Source organism: Ornithodoros turicata, chromosome 8 (genome assembly GCF_037126465.1).
Source record: "Ornithodoros turicata isolate Travis chromosome 8, ASM3712646v1, whole genome shotgun sequence".
NCBI lineage: Eukaryota > Metazoa > Arthropoda > Arachnida > Ixodida > Argasidae > Ornithodoros > Ornithodoros turicata.
In genome coordinates, this window is record NC_088208.1 from 40,224,027 (window position 1) to 40,242,652 (window position 18,626).

Sequence of the window (18,626 nt, forward strand, 5' to 3'; positions counted from 1 at the left end):
GAAAGCTAGGGGCTTTAGCTCATGTTGTGCCTCAACAGCTGTAGCGACCATGTGTTCCCATATCTGGGTGGCATCTCCATGGCATTGCGCCAATGGTCTTACGGTAAATTTTGAGCAGAATCATGAAAACGGGTAAGTAGGAATATTTATATTCCCGCTTTTATTCACTAAACGCACCAGAGTCGAAAATATGCTGATGAGTGTGATAGTCTGACGACCACGTGTTCGCAGTTTGTGCATTTTTTTTACACATCTTTTCCAGGGATATTACGTAGAAATATTCTGGAGATATATGTGTGTGGGGAAAATTAGACACATCAGAGACATGCACTGCGAGAATAATAGGATTTTTGGGACATGTATCTCAGAATTATTAGGAACAATAATTTTTTATAGACCTAGCTAGGGACCATTTGAGAGACATAAGTAGGGCCTGACTTTTTCCGGTTATATTTTTCAGCAAAATCGGGGGTAAATATCGGGTTATATTTTGCTTCAATAATTTGTGCATAATCAGGATGAACTGAACCTAATTCTGGTTTAATCAGGTTGGATCAGGCGTAAATCTTTGGTTTATTCGGCATAATACACAATGGCACACCAGTAGACACAGCGTATCAATATTTAATCTATGCATCTAAGAGGCAGCAGGGTTTCTGTTTTGACAGTTTGCACTAGCGTATCTATGCAGTTACAACACAGTTTCCAAAGTTGTGTGTTAGTTTTGATGACTTCGGATTCCCCCGGTCCAGCAGTTTTCGGGGGAAGTATCGGGTTAAACCCTGTTTTTCCTGATTTGAATCGGAAGGTAAATACCGGGCATAATCGGGTATAACCCTAAAAAGTCAGGCCCTAGACATAAGGAATAAGGGAGAAAATTGTAAGGACATATGAATGACATATTAGAATGATCTTGAACACATATCACGAAGTTAGTGACGTGGCTTTGCCCTCGGCACATCGTACAATGAATGTATCAGAATATTTTGTCCCCCCACCCCCACCCGTTTAGTATAGTGCAAACACTACATTGTCCTGTGGCGCGCCAAACTAAATGTCATCAGTCGTTACTTGCACAGGAGAAGCAACAGCGATGTGCTTCGTCGTGCAGGTAGTGCATTCCTTTGGCAATTCCTACGCTTCAGCCAGTAGTGCTAAATGTGAGTATGGGCCACGTGGTACAGGGTTGCTGGAGTGTGGGCACCTGACCGATCAGGACCTCAGAAATGCTGGGAGGCACATCCTGTGGGTTCAGCACATCTGTAAGGACACTAATACCAATGAGGACACAGCTGACGACAGAGGCACATCAAAACTACGATCCTGAAAAGTGAAACAGTGGCAAGTTAATCTTGCACACCTGAAGGTTCCTTTGAGCTGAAATATTGGGACACGGCATCCTGTATTGGACGTGGCTTACCTGTATTCACACGAGCGACATCCTCACGGAATATTCCAGTGGAAGAAAAAGCGAAAGCACTGCTCACAGAGACGAAGTTCCGCCCCGTGTTGTGTTGAGCATTCACATGGTGCGGAATACCAGGAGCGGCATACTGCGCATTTAGCAGACGACACTTGCCAGACAGCACCGTCAGCGTGTTTTCCTGTCGTCTGCTACGGAATATCTTGTGGCTGTGTAGCAGGATACTCCCCACGGTTAGCAGTGTACGTGAAGACACGACGTTGAGCGCTCGCGCTCATGTGGCAGCAGAAAGCTATCACGCTTTTCGCATCTTACACTTCTGGCGGAATGTCGCTCGTGTGAATACACGGTTATGGACCTACTCCGCAACCCCCTACCGAAACTAAGCAACCTGTACTTTGCCGCCAAAGTTCTTGATGTCCTTACTCTCTAGTAATCTTCCAAAAGGGACGTGAAGTGTCAGGTGCCGTGGCCAGAGATTTCACCGCATGCGGCAGAACCCTAAGGCTCTGTTGTTCACGTGGTGTCCAACACTTCCCACCAGGTGAACAATTGGTGGGCAAAACCTGTTGGTCCAACAAATTTGTGTCCTGTGCTAATCACTGATGATGTGAGCACGCACCACCTCTTTTACGTTATATTTCACGAAAAAATATGACCGATAATATGTGCTCAGGAACAATGCACTTAACCCCCTCAATTATTACTACTATTATTACCGTTACCAATAATCAGAGCCTCAAGTTTTTGGGAGATATTTTTTTCTAAATTTGGGGGGTGTAAAAGTAAGGTAAATAAACGCGCGCTCTAAATTTATGCAAATTTGGGTCGAAAAACTTCCAGTGTGCCACGTTCGGGAATAAATCGGGCTCAGTTACTGAGACTAACTGTACTGGTTTGGTAGAAATGGTGATGTAACTGCGTTTGCCACCAAACAAGTAAGTTAGTGCATTCCTACAGACATTCGAAAGAGGGCAATTTGCCGGGTAAAAATCTGGCTTCACCCCAAAGAGGCAACCTTCACTTCGCGGGTGCAAATTCGGGGAAGAGTCGGGTAAAACCCTAAAACTTCACGCACTAGTAACAATAAAGCGCAAAGAATCGGGTTATATTTGGGTGTCTCACCGTCGGGTGCAGGTGGACAGATGTCGAAGACGGCAGGCTCATCATGAGGCTCCCCAGCGGCCAAGTGGAGCTTCTGATGGCGCTTGAGGGCATACTGAGTGTTGAACTTCTTAGTACAGACTTGGCAAGAGAAGGCACGGGGGTTACAGTGCACCGTCTGGACATGTTTGCGCTGCACGGAGCGAGTCTTGAATGCGGCACCGCATACCTCGCAGAGGAAAGGTCTGACCGTTGAATGGGTGGCCTGGTGCTCGGTCAGGTGAGACTGAGTACGGAACGTCTGTAACCGTGGGTTACGTCATTTAGCGCAGCTGGGTCACCGAAATGGAACCTCACAAATTCGCTACTTGCTGGTTCAAATTCTCCGGGACTTCCGCGTGACTCGCAACGCAGGTTTATTTGCGACCCTTATCCGTCAGAATAGAAATTGAATTCTGGACCATTTCCAAAATCAGAATCATAGGAATTACAGTGGCAATGGATGCTATCACTGAAAGTCCTGAAGGGGCAGGTTTAAAACTGATGATTACGGAGAACATCTGCTCACGTGGTCGCTAGGAGTCTACATCAACTCGGTGGCACATAAAGAATCAATCACTTCCTAAAAAATTTTGATAATCACATCAACCTTCGTTACTATACAATGCACAGTAGCTGAAGTTCATTTTAATTTAATAATGTACAATAGAGATAGGGCACAAACTTTTCCTTTTTCCTTTTCTATCAGGTTCACGTAGCACATAGATTATATATGAGACAGAGGACCCATTGGAAAATAATCCCTCAACTGGCTAAAAACTGACTCGGTACGCCCTTGAACTGTTTTGCCATCCAAAATCTGAAAAAAAAAACGAAAAAAAAAACACACTTGTAAGTGCGGTGCTGACCTTACTGCACTGTGAGCAGGAAAAAGAGGCTTCCTGCGGGAGTCTTCCAGTGTGAGTCAGGTGGTGTTGGCGCAATGCGTCACCTCGCTTGAAGGCTTTCCCACACTGATGGCAGAGGAACGGCCGCGCGTCCCCGTGAACATTGTTCCGGTGTCGCACCAGGTGTTCTTTCCGTCGCGTCTTGTAGCTGCACTGCTCGCACTGGTGTAGAGAGACTACAGCGCCACCTGCCCCCACCAGGTGGCTCTGCTGGTGCCGCGCCAACATCTGCGGCCGTGTCGTGCGATAACTGCACTGAAGGCATTCCAGGACCTGTCGATAAATTTCTGCTTGAAATTATGCGGCGATAAATTAGAGACCTTATGTCGTCAGACAACTACGACAGTGAGTGGTGATTCGGTCTGTGGATTGATTTTGCCCATGTGAGGAATACGTGATGTGCAAAACATTTCGTCCCGCCACGTTTCATGTCATTTACGGAAGACGCCACGTCTCATACCCCTATTACGTGGTCATTTTCAGCTGCGGTTGAGCCAATGGCAGTTGACCGTAACTACGGTTGGCCTCCATGCTAGAGTTTCAGAAGAAATATGCAGAATAAAAATGACACAACCTGATGCAAACGGGCACTCGCTTCCAACGAGTTTATCTCACACAGACGCACCTTTTTGACGCACCTTGATAATGCCAAACTAGTTGTTTTCTTATCAACTCTATTTCTTTCCTTCAGAGGGTAACGGATTCCATGCTGATACACATGTCGTTAGTAGTCCTGATCAAGACCACTTCTGTCATTTCCCTTGATCTATGCCCTTCATGTCTATGCCTTGATCTCTCGATAGAAGCGCTCTTGAAAAAGAGCAACGTGTGTATCAGCACGGAATTCACGTAACATTCTCCAGAAAAGAGATAGAATCGATAAGAAAACAACTAGGGCTGATTGCGTTATCAAGTGCATAAAAGGTGTGTCGGTATGAAATAAACTTGTGAGAAGTGAGTGCTTGTCTACATCAGGTTGGGTCTTTTTGTTCTGTGTGTTTCTTCCACACTCCAGCATGGAATCCTATTATCAACATGCCACATCAATACCACGGCTTGCAGTTGGCTCGTGTGAATTTGTCAACTAGTTGAACTACAATTGCCAATCTCAGTTGATGCCAACGGTCATCAACATAGTATCAGCAACAGTTGACAGGAACTGAGATCCGCAGTTCAGGTGGCGAGACGGCGGAAACTGCTGACATGAACCTTGCATTCATCGAGGGCCTTTGCGAGGTTCAACCGTCGTTGACATCAACGGTTGCTGAAAGTGGCAGTGTATAACAGTAGCAACCCTGCCAGCAAGGTAGTGGTGTCCTAAGTCATCTTGGAATCCGGAAGATTGTTTGAAATTACATTAATACGGAATTATACGTATAAGGCGTGGTTGTGATGTACCTGTGCTGGTGGTCCCTGAACCCGACGATGTTTGACGCGGTTGTGTCGCAGCAACAGTTTCTGGTTGTCTGTTGCATAACTGCAGCGGGAACAGCGCTGAAGCGTGCTGCTGTGGGTCGCCTGGTGGCGCCGCAGGTGGCCCAGACGCACTGTGGTGAAAGGGCATCGGCCGCAAGTGTGCACTGTTGCTACCTGCATCGGGTGGAACTCCGTAAGTCTTGCATCCGTAGAATGGCACTATTTCGTGCGGGATTTTCGATGCTGTGGTCGCAGGTCCACGAGGAACAAAATGGCACTCTAGTTTCAAAATCGACTGGAAATTCCGTATAAGAATGTGTAATTTATTTATTTTATTTATTTATGGTATTAGTACCTCAAGGCGGCCTGTTGGGACATTACACGAGGGGGGTAAGCGAAGATAGAAGTTTACGCAAGTAGAAAATAAATAACGGGGGTACATTAAATACTCAGGGAATTGGCTAGTTCTCGCTTGAATACAATGAAATCGTTAATTATGACAATTTCCTGAGGAAGACAGTTCCACTCGTTGGATGTGCACGGGAAAAATGAACGACAAAATTGGTCAGTGTTGCACAGAAAACGCTCAACCATAAGAATTATTAACAAACTACCTTCTATCCCACATCTGCACATCAGTTGCGTTAATACAATGTGCAGTTTGTATTAAAGTCACCTTTTCGTGGATTTTGATGTGTTTCAGGTAGTGACTATTTCTCTTCGTCTTAAAGGAACACAGGTCGCAGAAGTACTTAAACGGGGTGACTTCCTCGTAGCGTTGCTTCCGCCTCTGGTTTGATGCCTTAGTCTCGGTACTGGGAGCACCCTCGGTGAGAGCTGTACTGGTTGCGGCACTGGGTGCCACGGCATCAGTTGTACTGGGCACGGTAGCGGGCTCTGCATCTTCAACGCGTGTGCAGTGAATTTCAATCACTACAGGCTCCGGCATGGGTATGAAGGATTCACGTACCTACGGAGATAGACGGGGCTATTATTGCCACGTGTCATATATTGCTCTTGTCATGTTGGGCTATGCACGTATTTAGCTTGTACCTATACGTACAATAGGACCGTACGTTTAATAGGAAAGGAAGTTTAATCATAGACAACAATTATCAACCACACCCCCCACACACTGCTGATAGTCAGTGTCCCTGATGCTCGTATTGAAGAAGCTGTTTTCTATAATTAAAGATCAGTCGAGAGTCTGCAGTTGTCCTGTTTACTTCCTTCTATGTCCTCGTCGGCTTGCTGCATTTTGCCATCATGAGTCAGTACCAACTACCCCAGATTGTTCCTATTGTCTTCCTTGGAACTCCAAAGATATTTCCTCTCGATGAACAAAGTAGGACAGGCAAGTTAGCTGACGTACACACAGAGCGGGCAGCATTTCCTCGAGTTTGAGCAGGCACAGGAATACGAAGAACAAACAAAATGGATGGGACAGACTCAAAGTTTTGTTCCTCGTTTTCCTGTGGCTCCTCATAGGCAATATTTTGTGGTGAGAATAATGTCTCTCACAGCAACACATCATGTGTGCTCTCTCTGTATATGAATTTTTTTATTCCATTACGGGTTATAAATCTACGCCAAAAATTTTGTCAACTCTACTCTTTGAGTAAGCCACCCTCCATTCTTGAGCACAAAAGATGTGGGAGGTACCCTTACGCAAATGTTTCCATCATCTTGGCACTGCTGCTGTTCCGTCAACTGAGGCAACTGGAATCGCTCTCCTAACTGAGGATCCTGGAAGTTACCTTCTGTACTAGAACCCTGAAGCAGATTCACAAACACCGTTGTTTCGGGAACACCATACTGGTCGTCCGCGATCCCATTTTCTTCGGTTAGGGTGCCTACGTCAACAACATCTAGCTGTCGTTGAAGAAGTTGTAGTTCTTTCTCGATAATCGTTCTGGCCTCAACAATGTCATTGAGCGTCCCCTCAAGGAAATATTTGGTAGACGAGTCTCTGGGTTCTTCTCGAAGGCTGCCCGGGACATGCCAGAGCGCAAATGAGGCCTTGATTCCATTGCAGAGGGCACTAACGAAGCTCTCTGACAGGCAGGCTCGAACACTCTCAAATATCTGCAAGACAGGTATGTATAACATGTCTAGTGCTGTTTTACGTAAAGGATTTTAAGTAATTATAGCGCATGTTTTTGTTTACATTTTGTATCTTATTGCACTGAATTATGTGTCTGTAGTACATAATAACTAAGGTGCAGATAGTAAAAGCAAGGAAGGCAATAAGAACGGGCTTTGTTTAAAATACTAAAACGTTCTGAGGAAGGATGTCTATGTTACGGCACTTATATCACTTGATGGTTGCCTGATCTTTCATTTCTTAGCCTATTATAAAGGACAGCATAAAACCAGTAATTGTGTAATTCTATAGCTGTCAGCTGCTATATGTGAGGCATTTTTTTATTTTGCTGCAGCAGCGGCGTAGCCACAGATGGGGAAGTGTCAAGCGCTTCATTTCGAAGAATTGTTTTCAAACAAAATTTGTGTATTTCAGTGCAAGGAGTACCGGCACATAGAACTTATTTTCGCTGTCTGTGGTGACCCATTACCTCCGGTTGAGCGTTCGCTGACGGCATGTTGCCTTCATGCTCCAAGATTAGTTCGTCGCTGAAGCGAAAGATGTGTACACTCTGAGGTTTTTATGCAACAAAACATTTCAGATTCCGTTTGAGTATACGTCAAACGCCGAAGATATCGTGAGAGCAGCGAGACATGGGTGCATCGTCCGCGGTTGTCCTTCCGTGCTTCGGAGTGATGTCGATAGTCATTTTGCTTGCGCGTCTGGCGGGGCGCTTATGTTTATTCGTTTATTCGCTCGGAAACATAAACGCCCTGAGTGTATGATCCATCTGACCCTGACATGGAGGAAGGACCCTAACACCCTGACCCGTCGTAATTTGAAATACCAGACATTGTTATCGAAACGTAAGCAGCGGACCCGGGCACGATCCATCCCCGGGGTCCGTAATTTCGGGGTACGTAATTTATTTCCAAATTGCGAGCAACTGAGTATTCCCAGATGAAGTTCCCAGTTAGCGGTGGCTAACCTTTTCCATATATCACGTTCTTTTCTTCTTCTTCCTTTGTTTCTGCGCAGTAGAATGGGCCCATTCTATTGCGCAAATTGCTGGCCGCGCTCAGGGTCTCGATCTTCACGCTTTCAGACGTATGTCGGCACAATTCCCTTAGAAGTTGGCCCAGGACGCACATTCCCTCAGGGCGCCAGTCGTGACGTCGCCCGAGGCCGACAACGGCGAGCCCTTTCACCACTACCACCACCTTCACGTAGAGAGCGTTATCGTTATATTTAAAGTTCGCGCGCTCAAAAGCCGCGTTGGTTGGCTCGCGCAAGAGCTCGTGCGGCGAATCACGAGCCGAAGTGACGCGCGTTATGGGACAACGACAAGTTGATATCCGAAAGTGCGATGAGGCTCCGTATATGCGTGTACTTTCACTTTTCTTTTTCCAAATTTCTGTCGATAACGGCAGTGTGGCCGAGAAGGAGCTAGGAAGAGGGCGGGTGACCGTTTTTCTTGTTATTATTTTTATTTTCCTCTCAGCCATTACCAAACCAGCTGGGAGGGCATGAAATCTGGGAGGGGCTCTATAAGGGCTCGATATCGTATGTACGCGCGGTGGCCTCTCCAGAAAAATATTGCGAGAGGGCCTCTATGGGGACTTTAAATGGGGGAGGAGGATATCTCCCTCGTTCCCCTCTTCCAAATGCGCTACCAAATGTACGATTTCGGGAGGCGGTGGGAGGGGAAAAGACCGAAGCGAGTGCGGGCGCACGTGGAGTAGGGTTGGAAGATGGCCGAAAGCTACGACAATTTTTAAATATGTTCAATTAGAATTCCTTTTCCTTTCTTTTTTCACGACAACCTCGCCTCGGCTGATGTAACAACAGCAAATATTATTATATCGGATGGGTAAATTTCGCCGCCACAAATTCTGACGAAATCATATATACATTTCAAGAGGACTGGGGTACCGGCGGCATGAGCGGTCCAACAAGGGAGAAAGAGGGGACTTGGCCTAGAGCTTCAAGGTCACTCGCGAAAATTGTGCAAGCTGTAGGCATAGGGCGTCACTTAGGCACGTCATAGAGGCATAGGGCTCTGTAGGCAGTAGCGTAGGCACGGGAAGGCTGGGGGGTCGTGCCGTTTCGCGATCCCCGCTGAATATGTCACGACTCCCCCGAGGGTGAACAGTGCCGTCAGAGGCACATCCAGGATATTCCTGAGGGGGGCCCTGCCTTGGACAGCATGCTATCACACTACCAAGGTCAATTGAAACTCTATATGGAACGATTGAAATTGAGTGGGGTCGCGACATCCGTACCCCTACCCCCCTAAATCTGTCGCTGACTGTCGTAGGGATTTCAAATACCCACTAAAAAAGAAAATACTACTTAAATCCTCGCTCGCAGAAAAGCAACACGCGCATGTGAACTATTTCAACGGTATTCCTACGACTAGGGCCGAACGTGACACACTGTGATGCTCCTGGTTCACGCGGACCGTGCGAAGGGCCCGGACAGTATGGCCCGGACAAAGGGCAGCCGGGGATGGAGCCCCGAGACCCGTGCCTCTTCAGGGGCCTACTCGACCCAAGTCATGATGGCTGCTCAGAGGCGGATCCAGGGGGGGGCCCTGCCCCCCCCCCGAGACATACCTCTACCCCCCATTCCGGCAGATTTTCCTGCTACATGGCGACCCCCCCCCGTCTTCTCTCTTTTTTTCAGTGCCCCCCCCCCCCCCCGAGGATCTTCCCTGGATCCGCCCCTGTGGCTGCTAGCACCAGGAGAGGGGAGGAGGGGACCCGTGCGGGACCCATCCCCGGGACCCGCATTTTCTATCGGCGGCCCCGCGTGCGGTCTTTCTTCGCGAGTGACCCTCGTTAGCCCGTTAGACGTGTAAGAGATTCCCCTGTCAGTGATTGACTCAGACACCCCCGAGATTTTTTTTAGCTGTGCACCCCCAAAGGGGGACGCTAATGTTACGTGAACCTGTTAAGAAGCAACTGTAATGATGACCCCCTCCCTATCAGCTTTTTACACCCCTCCCCCGTGTGCTCGGGATTCTGGGTAAACCACTGCCCCTGGTCAGTAGCTCACCCTTGGGATGAATGTGGAACCATACCATTGAGTCACAAGGCTGATCCATCAATCCAGTGGAAACTGTCTTGTGTGCACAGAAACAGTAGGCATTCGTCTCTCTCTATATATATGTTTCCAAAGTCAACATGCAGAAGGGCACGCACATGTACTTTTCTAGCATCCTTTATTTCTCGAGTCTATAGTCTCAAGTCTGTTGTAGTTTTCCTGTTTGTTCGGTGTCAGGAGACCCCACGGGCAGATCCATTATGGTCTTCTTCTCTCTCTTTTTCTTTTTTAAATGGGCGGGGGTCTGACATTAGACAGCACGCTACATACATTGCTTCAGGTCAATTGAAGCACTTGCTGATGTCGGGAATTGAGAGGGGGGGAGCGTGGTTCAAGCAGGACAATCCTTCCTCCCTCAGATCCACGCCTGACCACTACCGCCTGCGATCCCACTGTCCACTATACAAAATCAAACAAAATAGGTGTCTTCGATTCGTCAACGAGGGCACGAGCTCACGTAGTGCAAACGAAGTGCAAGGGGAGTGTTACTCTCGTGCAAACTGCGTACATCAGTCGAGTAGAAAAGTGTAAGCAATATATCGGTTGTTACGGGCGTTATGAGCGATCTTTGTCTTATTACTAAACTCGAAGAGCAGTGATGTGCCTATCTCGACAAAGGTTATTGTCACCATGCACCAGATCGATTATAAAACATCGCTGACAAGACGTCTGCTTCACGGTGCACGAAACGCTGCACGGGCGTCGGAGGAGATGAAGCATTCTCGCGAACTCGTGTTGAACTTCAGCGACACGTTTTTCCAACCCAGTGGTTCACTCACAGTGCAAAGTCTGCAAGTCATGCTGTATCGAATGCTGAAACTTGCACATGTACGTTATACTGGTCCACGATGTGCAACCCGATCGAAGCTCACATGGGCTCAGCGGGATCACTTATTTTGCTGTTCGCGTGCCAATACGTACCTTTAAAACGCAGCTAGCGTCCCGTTCAGAAGACAGGTAGCTCGTGTAACGTCCAAACCATCGCCTAAATACGACGCCAATGCATTATAACAGCCTGCTTCCGTACTGGAGATGTCCCTTTCGATTCCATGGCTTAAATTCACGTCCGTTCCCGTCTTCGCGCGACCTAGCTTCGAGATGTCCATGTCCCTACCGCCTGAAGACAATTTTCCCTAGACGACCTCGTGGCTACATCACGTGTTCGTAACTCGGAAAGGGAGAAAAGCACGGAGTCACAGTAAAGAGCAAAAACAAAGAAAATGTGAATTTGAAATGTTTTGAATGATCCTTCTGTCCGTTATACCCGTTCTTTTGAAAGGTGTTTCTCCAGTGTCCGTTGCGAGCAGCCTCTTGGATTCCACGTTAAATATGGGTTTAGTCGGTGTTGTTCTTGGATTAACGTGTGTCGATCTTCAACGCTGGGGGAGTAGCTTACATATGTGTGTAATTACGTGTCTGTAAGAAAGCCCTGGCAGTTTCTTTTAAGCATCGATGTGTTCACGCATGAGGTTGCTTCGGCTGTCATGCCTGTAGTGCCATTTGCCTGGGATTATGTGTGTGCTTACGGATACACCTCTTGCCTAAAGGTAGTTGACAGGTAGGTCTTAGGTTAGGTGCTGGATTTGAACGGAAGGAAAACTGCAGTTAATTTAGACCCGGGGAAAGCTGATACCTGTGTGTGACCTCATGGGGATGGGAGCAGGGTTCGATCTTGGTCAGTCCTCTGGATAGAAATTCTGCCTAAGATTCATTGCGGCACTTGGTGACGACGGCTGTCAAGGCATCCTGACCTCCTCCCGCAGATCCGAACCCAGAGCCAACATATTAAATACCTTCTTAAAGTGCCTAAGCGTAAAGTGACTTTGCTTCAGTTTTCAACCCTCGTTACATGTACTGGACAAAGCATTGCGCTCTTCAACATAGGCTTGCTCTTGGATTGTATCGTCAAAATAGCATGTTCGGCCAGGGTGTCGTTACTCGCACTGAAATGTACAGTTGAATGAATCAAACAAATAAAACCTTCCTTTTGCCTTAGAGAGTTTGTCAACTTGGGTGTCGAAACACGTTCTTTCTACCGGCTGTCTAGCTAACGAAAGGCTACAGAAACGGTGAAATGGTTACAGTTAGCGATGGCCCATAACTAGCTCTGGCTTAAACCAGGTATTACGTTACACCCAGACGCTCTTCCGAGTAATTTTGTACGCGCATCGGGCTATCCTGAAAAATCTAAAGCACAAGGGCAAACGATACAAGTCTAAGGAACATACGAGATGTACTTTCAGCTCCCTGTTAACTCTATTATATTCACAAAATGTTGGTTTCGAATGACTGTGCTCCATGAAGAGTTACGATAGCATGAAAAAAAAAAGATTTAAAATACTTGAAAAGCGAGGATAACGATTAAATATTCCAAAGGCTAGCTGTCTGCATCATTCAGGGTCCTTCTGAACTCCTCTTCTGGTTGGGGTATTGTCAAATTAATCGGATAGGTATAATTTCGCGTTGTAGGGTGGTGTCGTCTGATTGTCTTAGGCTTATGAAAGCGCCCGATAAATTATCGTCCGTGTGATTCATATCTCCTCTTATTTGCAAAAATATCTCTGACTGGAACTTCTTTAGTCTTCCAGGCATCGAGGGAAGTAGCTCTCAATGTCTCATTTGTGTCTTCAGAACACGAATATTGAGTTTTAAAATATGTATCCATTAAATTGAAACTTGGACGTCGATGACGCTGTTCCAAGAAGCTCGCCGCCACCCCCGATTTTCAACTTTTCATTTCCATAAACTTTGAAAGATCCTCATTGCTGTACTACCGGATATCCCTTCGGTGGCGAAGAAGTGTAATAGCAACAATAATATTAAAATATAACGGTTTACATGGATTTGATGTCATGTCCGACAGGGGCGCATGGGTCGAGGGTATATAAAGAGACCCCTTGGCGGCAGGCGCACTTCTGCTTTGAACCGGCGTCTCAGAGGCTAGGACGGTCCGCATCGAGAGCACGGGTCATTCCAGAAAGCTGCGGTGTCGCGGCCCAGGTACGCATATTTTTTGTGATATTCGGACATCATCGTTTCGTCGATTGCCTGCCAAACTTTAATGTAGATTCGATCATTGATTTCTTGAACTTTTCGATGAGTCCGCCGAGGACATCGCCATAACATGTCCCTTGTGAATCGAAAGAGACACTGCTAGTTTGGATTTCAATTTCATTTTGAGATTGCTTGTTGAGTGCCCCAGAAAAGTATTTCGTCTACTCATTTTAAGGTTGTTCGCTTGAGTGCTGGATTTTGGGAAAGATGACGTTGCTGTTGTCGTCTGCAGACTCCTTTTCGCCAAGTGCTTCTGCAGAAGGCCGTTGTCCTGGTACTAGCTTGTCCGCTGTGTTAAGTTTCAAAATCACTTGTGAATTGATGCATTGCTTTGTTTTTAGCTTCTTCTAAGAAATTCCAAGGACGGTTCCTGTTGCTATGCACTTTTTTGGCGGGACCCGAACTTTTTGGATTGGCTGGGACCCGGGGCGGGGGTGGAGAGGGCAAAGCGTCCTGAGAGGGGGTCCGCGCGTGCGGCGCGTGCACCATTGGAGGGTTTCTGCAATCTCTTTTTTGGATGGGGTATCCATTTTGTTTTCTTTTTCTTGCTTATTTTGACTTCTTTAGTGACTAAAATATATTGGTATTTCAACTCATCCCATTCTCCCTGTCTTTCCAGGCGCGGTCATCGCGGAAGCAGAAGACATCGACAGCAAAGGCACGTGTGGTGCTGTGTGTGGTGTGGTGCAGTGCAGTGTGGTGTGGTGTGGTGTGGTGTGGTGCGGTGCGGTGTGGTGCGGTGTGGTGTGGTGCGGTGTCGTCGTAGGAAGGAAGATGTGTTTGTACTTTTTGGCGCCTCGAGCGACGCATAGAAGATGGGTAAGTCTTCACATTTTATTAGAAGTAGCATTCAGCGGTGACGCAGAACCCGACAGGCCTCTCTGACTGTCTCGGACCTGGTAGAAGTGCATGTCAGCTTTTCGTTGTGTATATTGTCTTATAATAAGAAGAAAGTGTTAGTGGGAAAGGGGGAGCCGTGACCATTGGGCTTTTGTACGCACACGGAGGGATGGATGTTAGCTTCGGATTGTGAGAGGCAGCTTGGAGTGTCCTGTCTAGACGTAATGCACTACTGTTCTTAAGGTCATTAATGAATAGTGGGTTCTGTGGTATCTGCTGGTCAGGATTGGTTTCCTACTGTGTTATGGATTTTTGTAGTGAAGGATTTTGCCTCGAGCGAGTGCTCGAGGCACGATGCCTTCACTCACTGTGCCCGAGGTGTTGTTTTAGCTCTTAGCTTCAGGGATTTTTTTTATTTTATTTATACTTTTATTGTGTTTGGGTTGTGCAATTCAGGGTATGAAATACTGACGCCTGTTGCCTGACGTAAATTAAATCCAAATTGTGCTCCAAATCTGTACATGTGGAACATGTTTACATCATTAAGCAGGTTTATAATTAATGCGCAAATTATAATTTTTTTAAAATTTTTTATATTCGCAAATGCTATTCTCTAAGAACGTCGACCATTATCTTTCTGGTTACCTGTTGTCCCAATTTTTCCTGAAATGCACAGCAGTTTGTTTGTACTTTATTGTAGTCTGTAGTTGTGTAGTTAAAACTAGGCGTGTTGTGATGAGCAATAGCAATCCGTGTCGCGGAGTTAGCCGGTGTACTTGGAGGTTGCAGAGATGGAGAAACAAGCCGGAGTTCGGTAATCAGGTGTAGTGATCTGTCAGTCGAGCGCGGTAGCTATTTTTAACTTAGTGCGCTGCTGTACGCAGTAGTTAGCACTCAGGAACGCGATCTACGAATGTTCCAGCAGCCCATCTGAGGAACCAGTTGAAGAAGACATAGCTCTTGTAGGGCGTAATAGCTAGTGCCGCAGCAGTTAAGACTGATTCACATTACAGCGGTTACGGCAGCCGTACAGCGTCTTACTTGTACTTTCGTTCCACGAGGAAGGATATTCCATTGCTACAAAAAGGCGTACGCCCCTCTTTCCCTTCAAATCAGAAGCGATAACCCCATCATTCCTGACAGTGGTTGGCGCCCAAAGTGTTATGCCGTGAAGTTCTGTTGTGAAAGTGAACCGCAACCGCAGCAATGTGAATCAGCCTTTAGAACATTAATTTAGTGTGCTGCTGCGCGCAGTAGTTAGCTGTCAGCAGCGCGATCTACGAAGCTTCCAGCCAGTCTTCCAGCAGTCCAGCCCAGGAACAGCTGATGGAGCGGCAGCATGCAGACCTGATTGAAGAAGACATAGCTGTTAGGTCATAACTGTTAGTGCCACAGCAGCTAGAAAATCGCGCTTAGTTAGTAATTGATATAGGCAGGTAGCAGTTTGAAAAATGTGTGTGTGTGTTTATTATGCACTGTCGGTTAGGATAATCTCTCGGTGGTGGACATACCGGTTCGGAATCTGTACCGGAAATTGGCTTTGTTGAGGTCACTGAGGTGTTGTCTTGGCTTTCATTGTCCCTTTTCGATTTTCCTGGTTCCTTGTGTTGTCGTATGATCCAGTGTGTTGGTGAGCTTATATTAGCGATAGTTTTGGATAGTGTGGCTCCTCTTTGCGTGTTCGATATGTCCTGGCGCGAGAGTCGTTTAGCTTATTCTTGGCTTCCATTCGCGTTTTGAGCTGGCAACCTCTTGTTCTGTTTCGTCTGCTATCATTGTCGTCTGCTTTGCGGCCGCTTTCTGCAGTGACTCGTTGTCCGTTTCTACTTCGTCAAATCTACTTTTTCTTCGTTGGTACTGTAAAGTCGTCCCGGTCTTTTGGACATGTTGGTATTTGTGTGTATTTTCATCGAGCGGTTCGTATTTGCCTGCCCGGTACTGTTTCTGAACGCTGAAAATCGCCACTGAGAGAATTATCAGGCAGGCTAGTGAGGTTTAGTAGCAGATAAGGTTTTAGTATCGTGCAGTGTATGTGACTATAATAGGAACACCTTTGGGCACAGTGTTGTAACCATGAGTCTTGCACATGCTGTCACGTGGGGCTCGCTTATAATATGGCTGGAAAATACCAGTTGACTGATGGATTACGTAAATAATAACGATGCATCGTAACTCCGAATTAATAATGCAAGGTACACAATAGATAAATGCAACATTAATCTAACTGTACTATGCGAAGGTCCTGTGATGCCGTCTCCATTAATTTTATTAGTTTTATCATTTCCAAAAATCAAATGTTCGCCTACTGATCACAAAACTCAAATGTGGTCACAATCGTTGAATTATTTTTATTTCTATATTCTTCCTTACAAAATTCGTCCGCTTTGAAATTTGTATTTACATGTTCCAACAAAGCGTGCTGCAAGCCTCATGTTCATGTCTCTCTGTTCAACGTGTCTGGCTCAGCTATTATACGTCTGAAATTTTGTACACATTGCAAATTGACGCGCTGGGTAAACAGGGTGGTATAGCTGCCAACGCTGAGAGAAGTAAGGTTAGGGGTCAGCTTAGGACCTCTCTAGCATTAGCTTGTCTAGAAGAGACGAAGACAGAAGACATAAATGGTCACGGCTCGCGGATAGCATGGGGGATTCCATGTTTTGAATTGGGAATGATGTGAGTGTTCTCATATAGTAATTGTATAATGATGTTGCGGACCCTAGTTCAGCTTATAAGATAGCGCCAAACGCGTGGTACTTCCAAGCAGACGCCTTCGCGTCCGTCTGCTGGTAAGTATGGTAGCCTGGGACGCGTAGGATGCTACCGTTTGGGTATGGAGGATCTGCCACCGCCCATATACCGGGCCCGTCCGCTGGGAAGGGTAGCGAGGCACGCTGGGAGTGGGCGTTAGCGTCAGCCGTTTAGGGTAGACTTTACTGGCTCTTAGGTAGCAACGTAGCGGACGGGTTGTGCGCCGGTTAGCCTTTGGAATTGTATAACGGTAGCCGCGGCGGTGGTTGGTCCGGGGCGCTCTGCTTTGGAGTACCTAGGGAGTAAAGGATCGCGGTGAAGGGAGTAAAATTTCGTCCCTCGTTCTCCTCGGAGAAAAACGCGCTCAACGTACACTAGGGCTAACGGTATAGGATTGCCATTTTGTGCACAATAGAAAGATATAGTGTGGTAGGGAAAGCCAGACCGTCCTGTGGCAGTGATTTATCCAGACCCTCCCCCACCCCTCCCCCAAATAATCCTTTCCTATGCACCCCCCTACCCCACAATGGTATACATAATGCTCTCAAAACTTAATTGTAATGACCCCCCCCCCCCCCCCCCCCACCTTGCTTGCGATTCTGGGTAAACCACTGTCTTGGTCAACTGGTGAGGAACGCAAAAGTAAGTCTCAACAAAGACGTCGATGGATTGACGGATGGATGGACGGACATCGTATAGCTCCCCTTCCGCCGATGGATCGCGCCGCACGGGGTCTAGCTCGGACTGGTCGGGCCGAGTGTCCGCGTCGTCTCCGCACCAGCGCGTGACTCTTCCTTTATCCCATTTGTCGATGTATATGTAGACTATAAACGAACAGCGAGGGATTGTGACCGGTATGACCAGGCCGGCACACAGAGCACCCCTATAGTTATATATAGTGGGGGGACACTGGTTGCGGAGCCGTCGCGAGCAGTCGCGGCCGGCTGGCGGCCGGTTAGCAACGAATGCTAGCCGTCCGTCATTGCGGGCCTTTGTTGCCAAACACATTTATAATCCCCCACCCCCTGGTTATACCTCTCCATTGTGTGTTAGCGGAGAGGATGGCCAACCCAGATTGCGCACGTGTTAGGCTTAGCTCGTGTACGTTCTCTTCCAGGGCGCACATTATATGTATCTTGAGCGTTGGTTGTGGAAATAAAATAAATGAATAAAAAGAAGGGTTCTTTAAAGGGTGTGGGTAGTAAACAAAAATGTGTGTGTGTGTGTGTCCGTGTCTCCTTATTCGTCTTTACCTGTACTGAACCCGGAGAGGTTCGTACACGTAAATATATGCAACGGCCCCCCATGACGTGTAGAGACCATCCATATATAGGCACCGCGATCGGATAGATAGGTCATTATATTAGGCTCGATGCTTCCTTTTCAGCATTAACAATGACACTTCCCTTTCAGCATATTAATCCTACTTCCTTTTCAGCACTTCGTAGTGTTTCACTTGATGTGGTATATTAATCGTTCTGCTTGTATTTTTCAGGGACATTGCTGCTGTTTTCTCAATTACTAAATTTTTCTTGAATGCGTACCGATAGCTGTTTTTATTTTAAGATCGAGTCATGTGGGTGCAATATCTACTGTACTGGTGTGTATGTCTGTTTTTAGATGTTGTCGGTCTTTGATTTTGCTCTTCTCTTTCAGATGGATCTTCGAGTACCCGATGGACTGGGAACACAGCTTATAGGTGTTCAGCTGTGCAGCTTGAGCTATAGCTTCTCACTTCCAGGCTGGCCCAGTTATTGCAAGCAGATTATATATATACACCCGTAATAATTTACTAGACCAATAAGTTAGCAGAAATATCGTTCATTGCCCACTTTGCTTCCTAGCAGGATAGGAATTAAATCAAACTCCACAAAGAAACAATTGCTACAGCTGAACTCTGCAC

General features: G+C 46.8%; 1 protein-coding gene across 1 annotated transcript; it reads right to left on the reverse strand.

Moving 5' to 3' along the window:
• Nucleotides 1–127: 127 nt before the first annotated feature.
• On the reverse strand, nucleotides 128–7,650 carry LOC135367341 (zinc finger protein 70-like). Its single transcript, XM_064600558.1, has 7 exons — nucleotides 7,464–7,650; nucleotides 6,559–6,975; nucleotides 5,567–5,860; nucleotides 4,873–5,064; nucleotides 3,436–3,747; nucleotides 2,549–2,828; nucleotides 128–1,260 (listed from the first exon to the last, which is right to left on the reverse strand). The coding sequence occupies exons 1-7, from the start codon at nucleotides 7,488–7,490 to the stop codon at nucleotides 1,142–1,144; spliced, it is 1,641 nt and encodes a 546-aa protein (XP_064456628.1). The 5' UTR covers nucleotides 7,491–7,650; the 3' UTR covers nucleotides 128–1,141.
• Nucleotides 7,651–18,626: the final 10,976 nt, after the last annotated feature.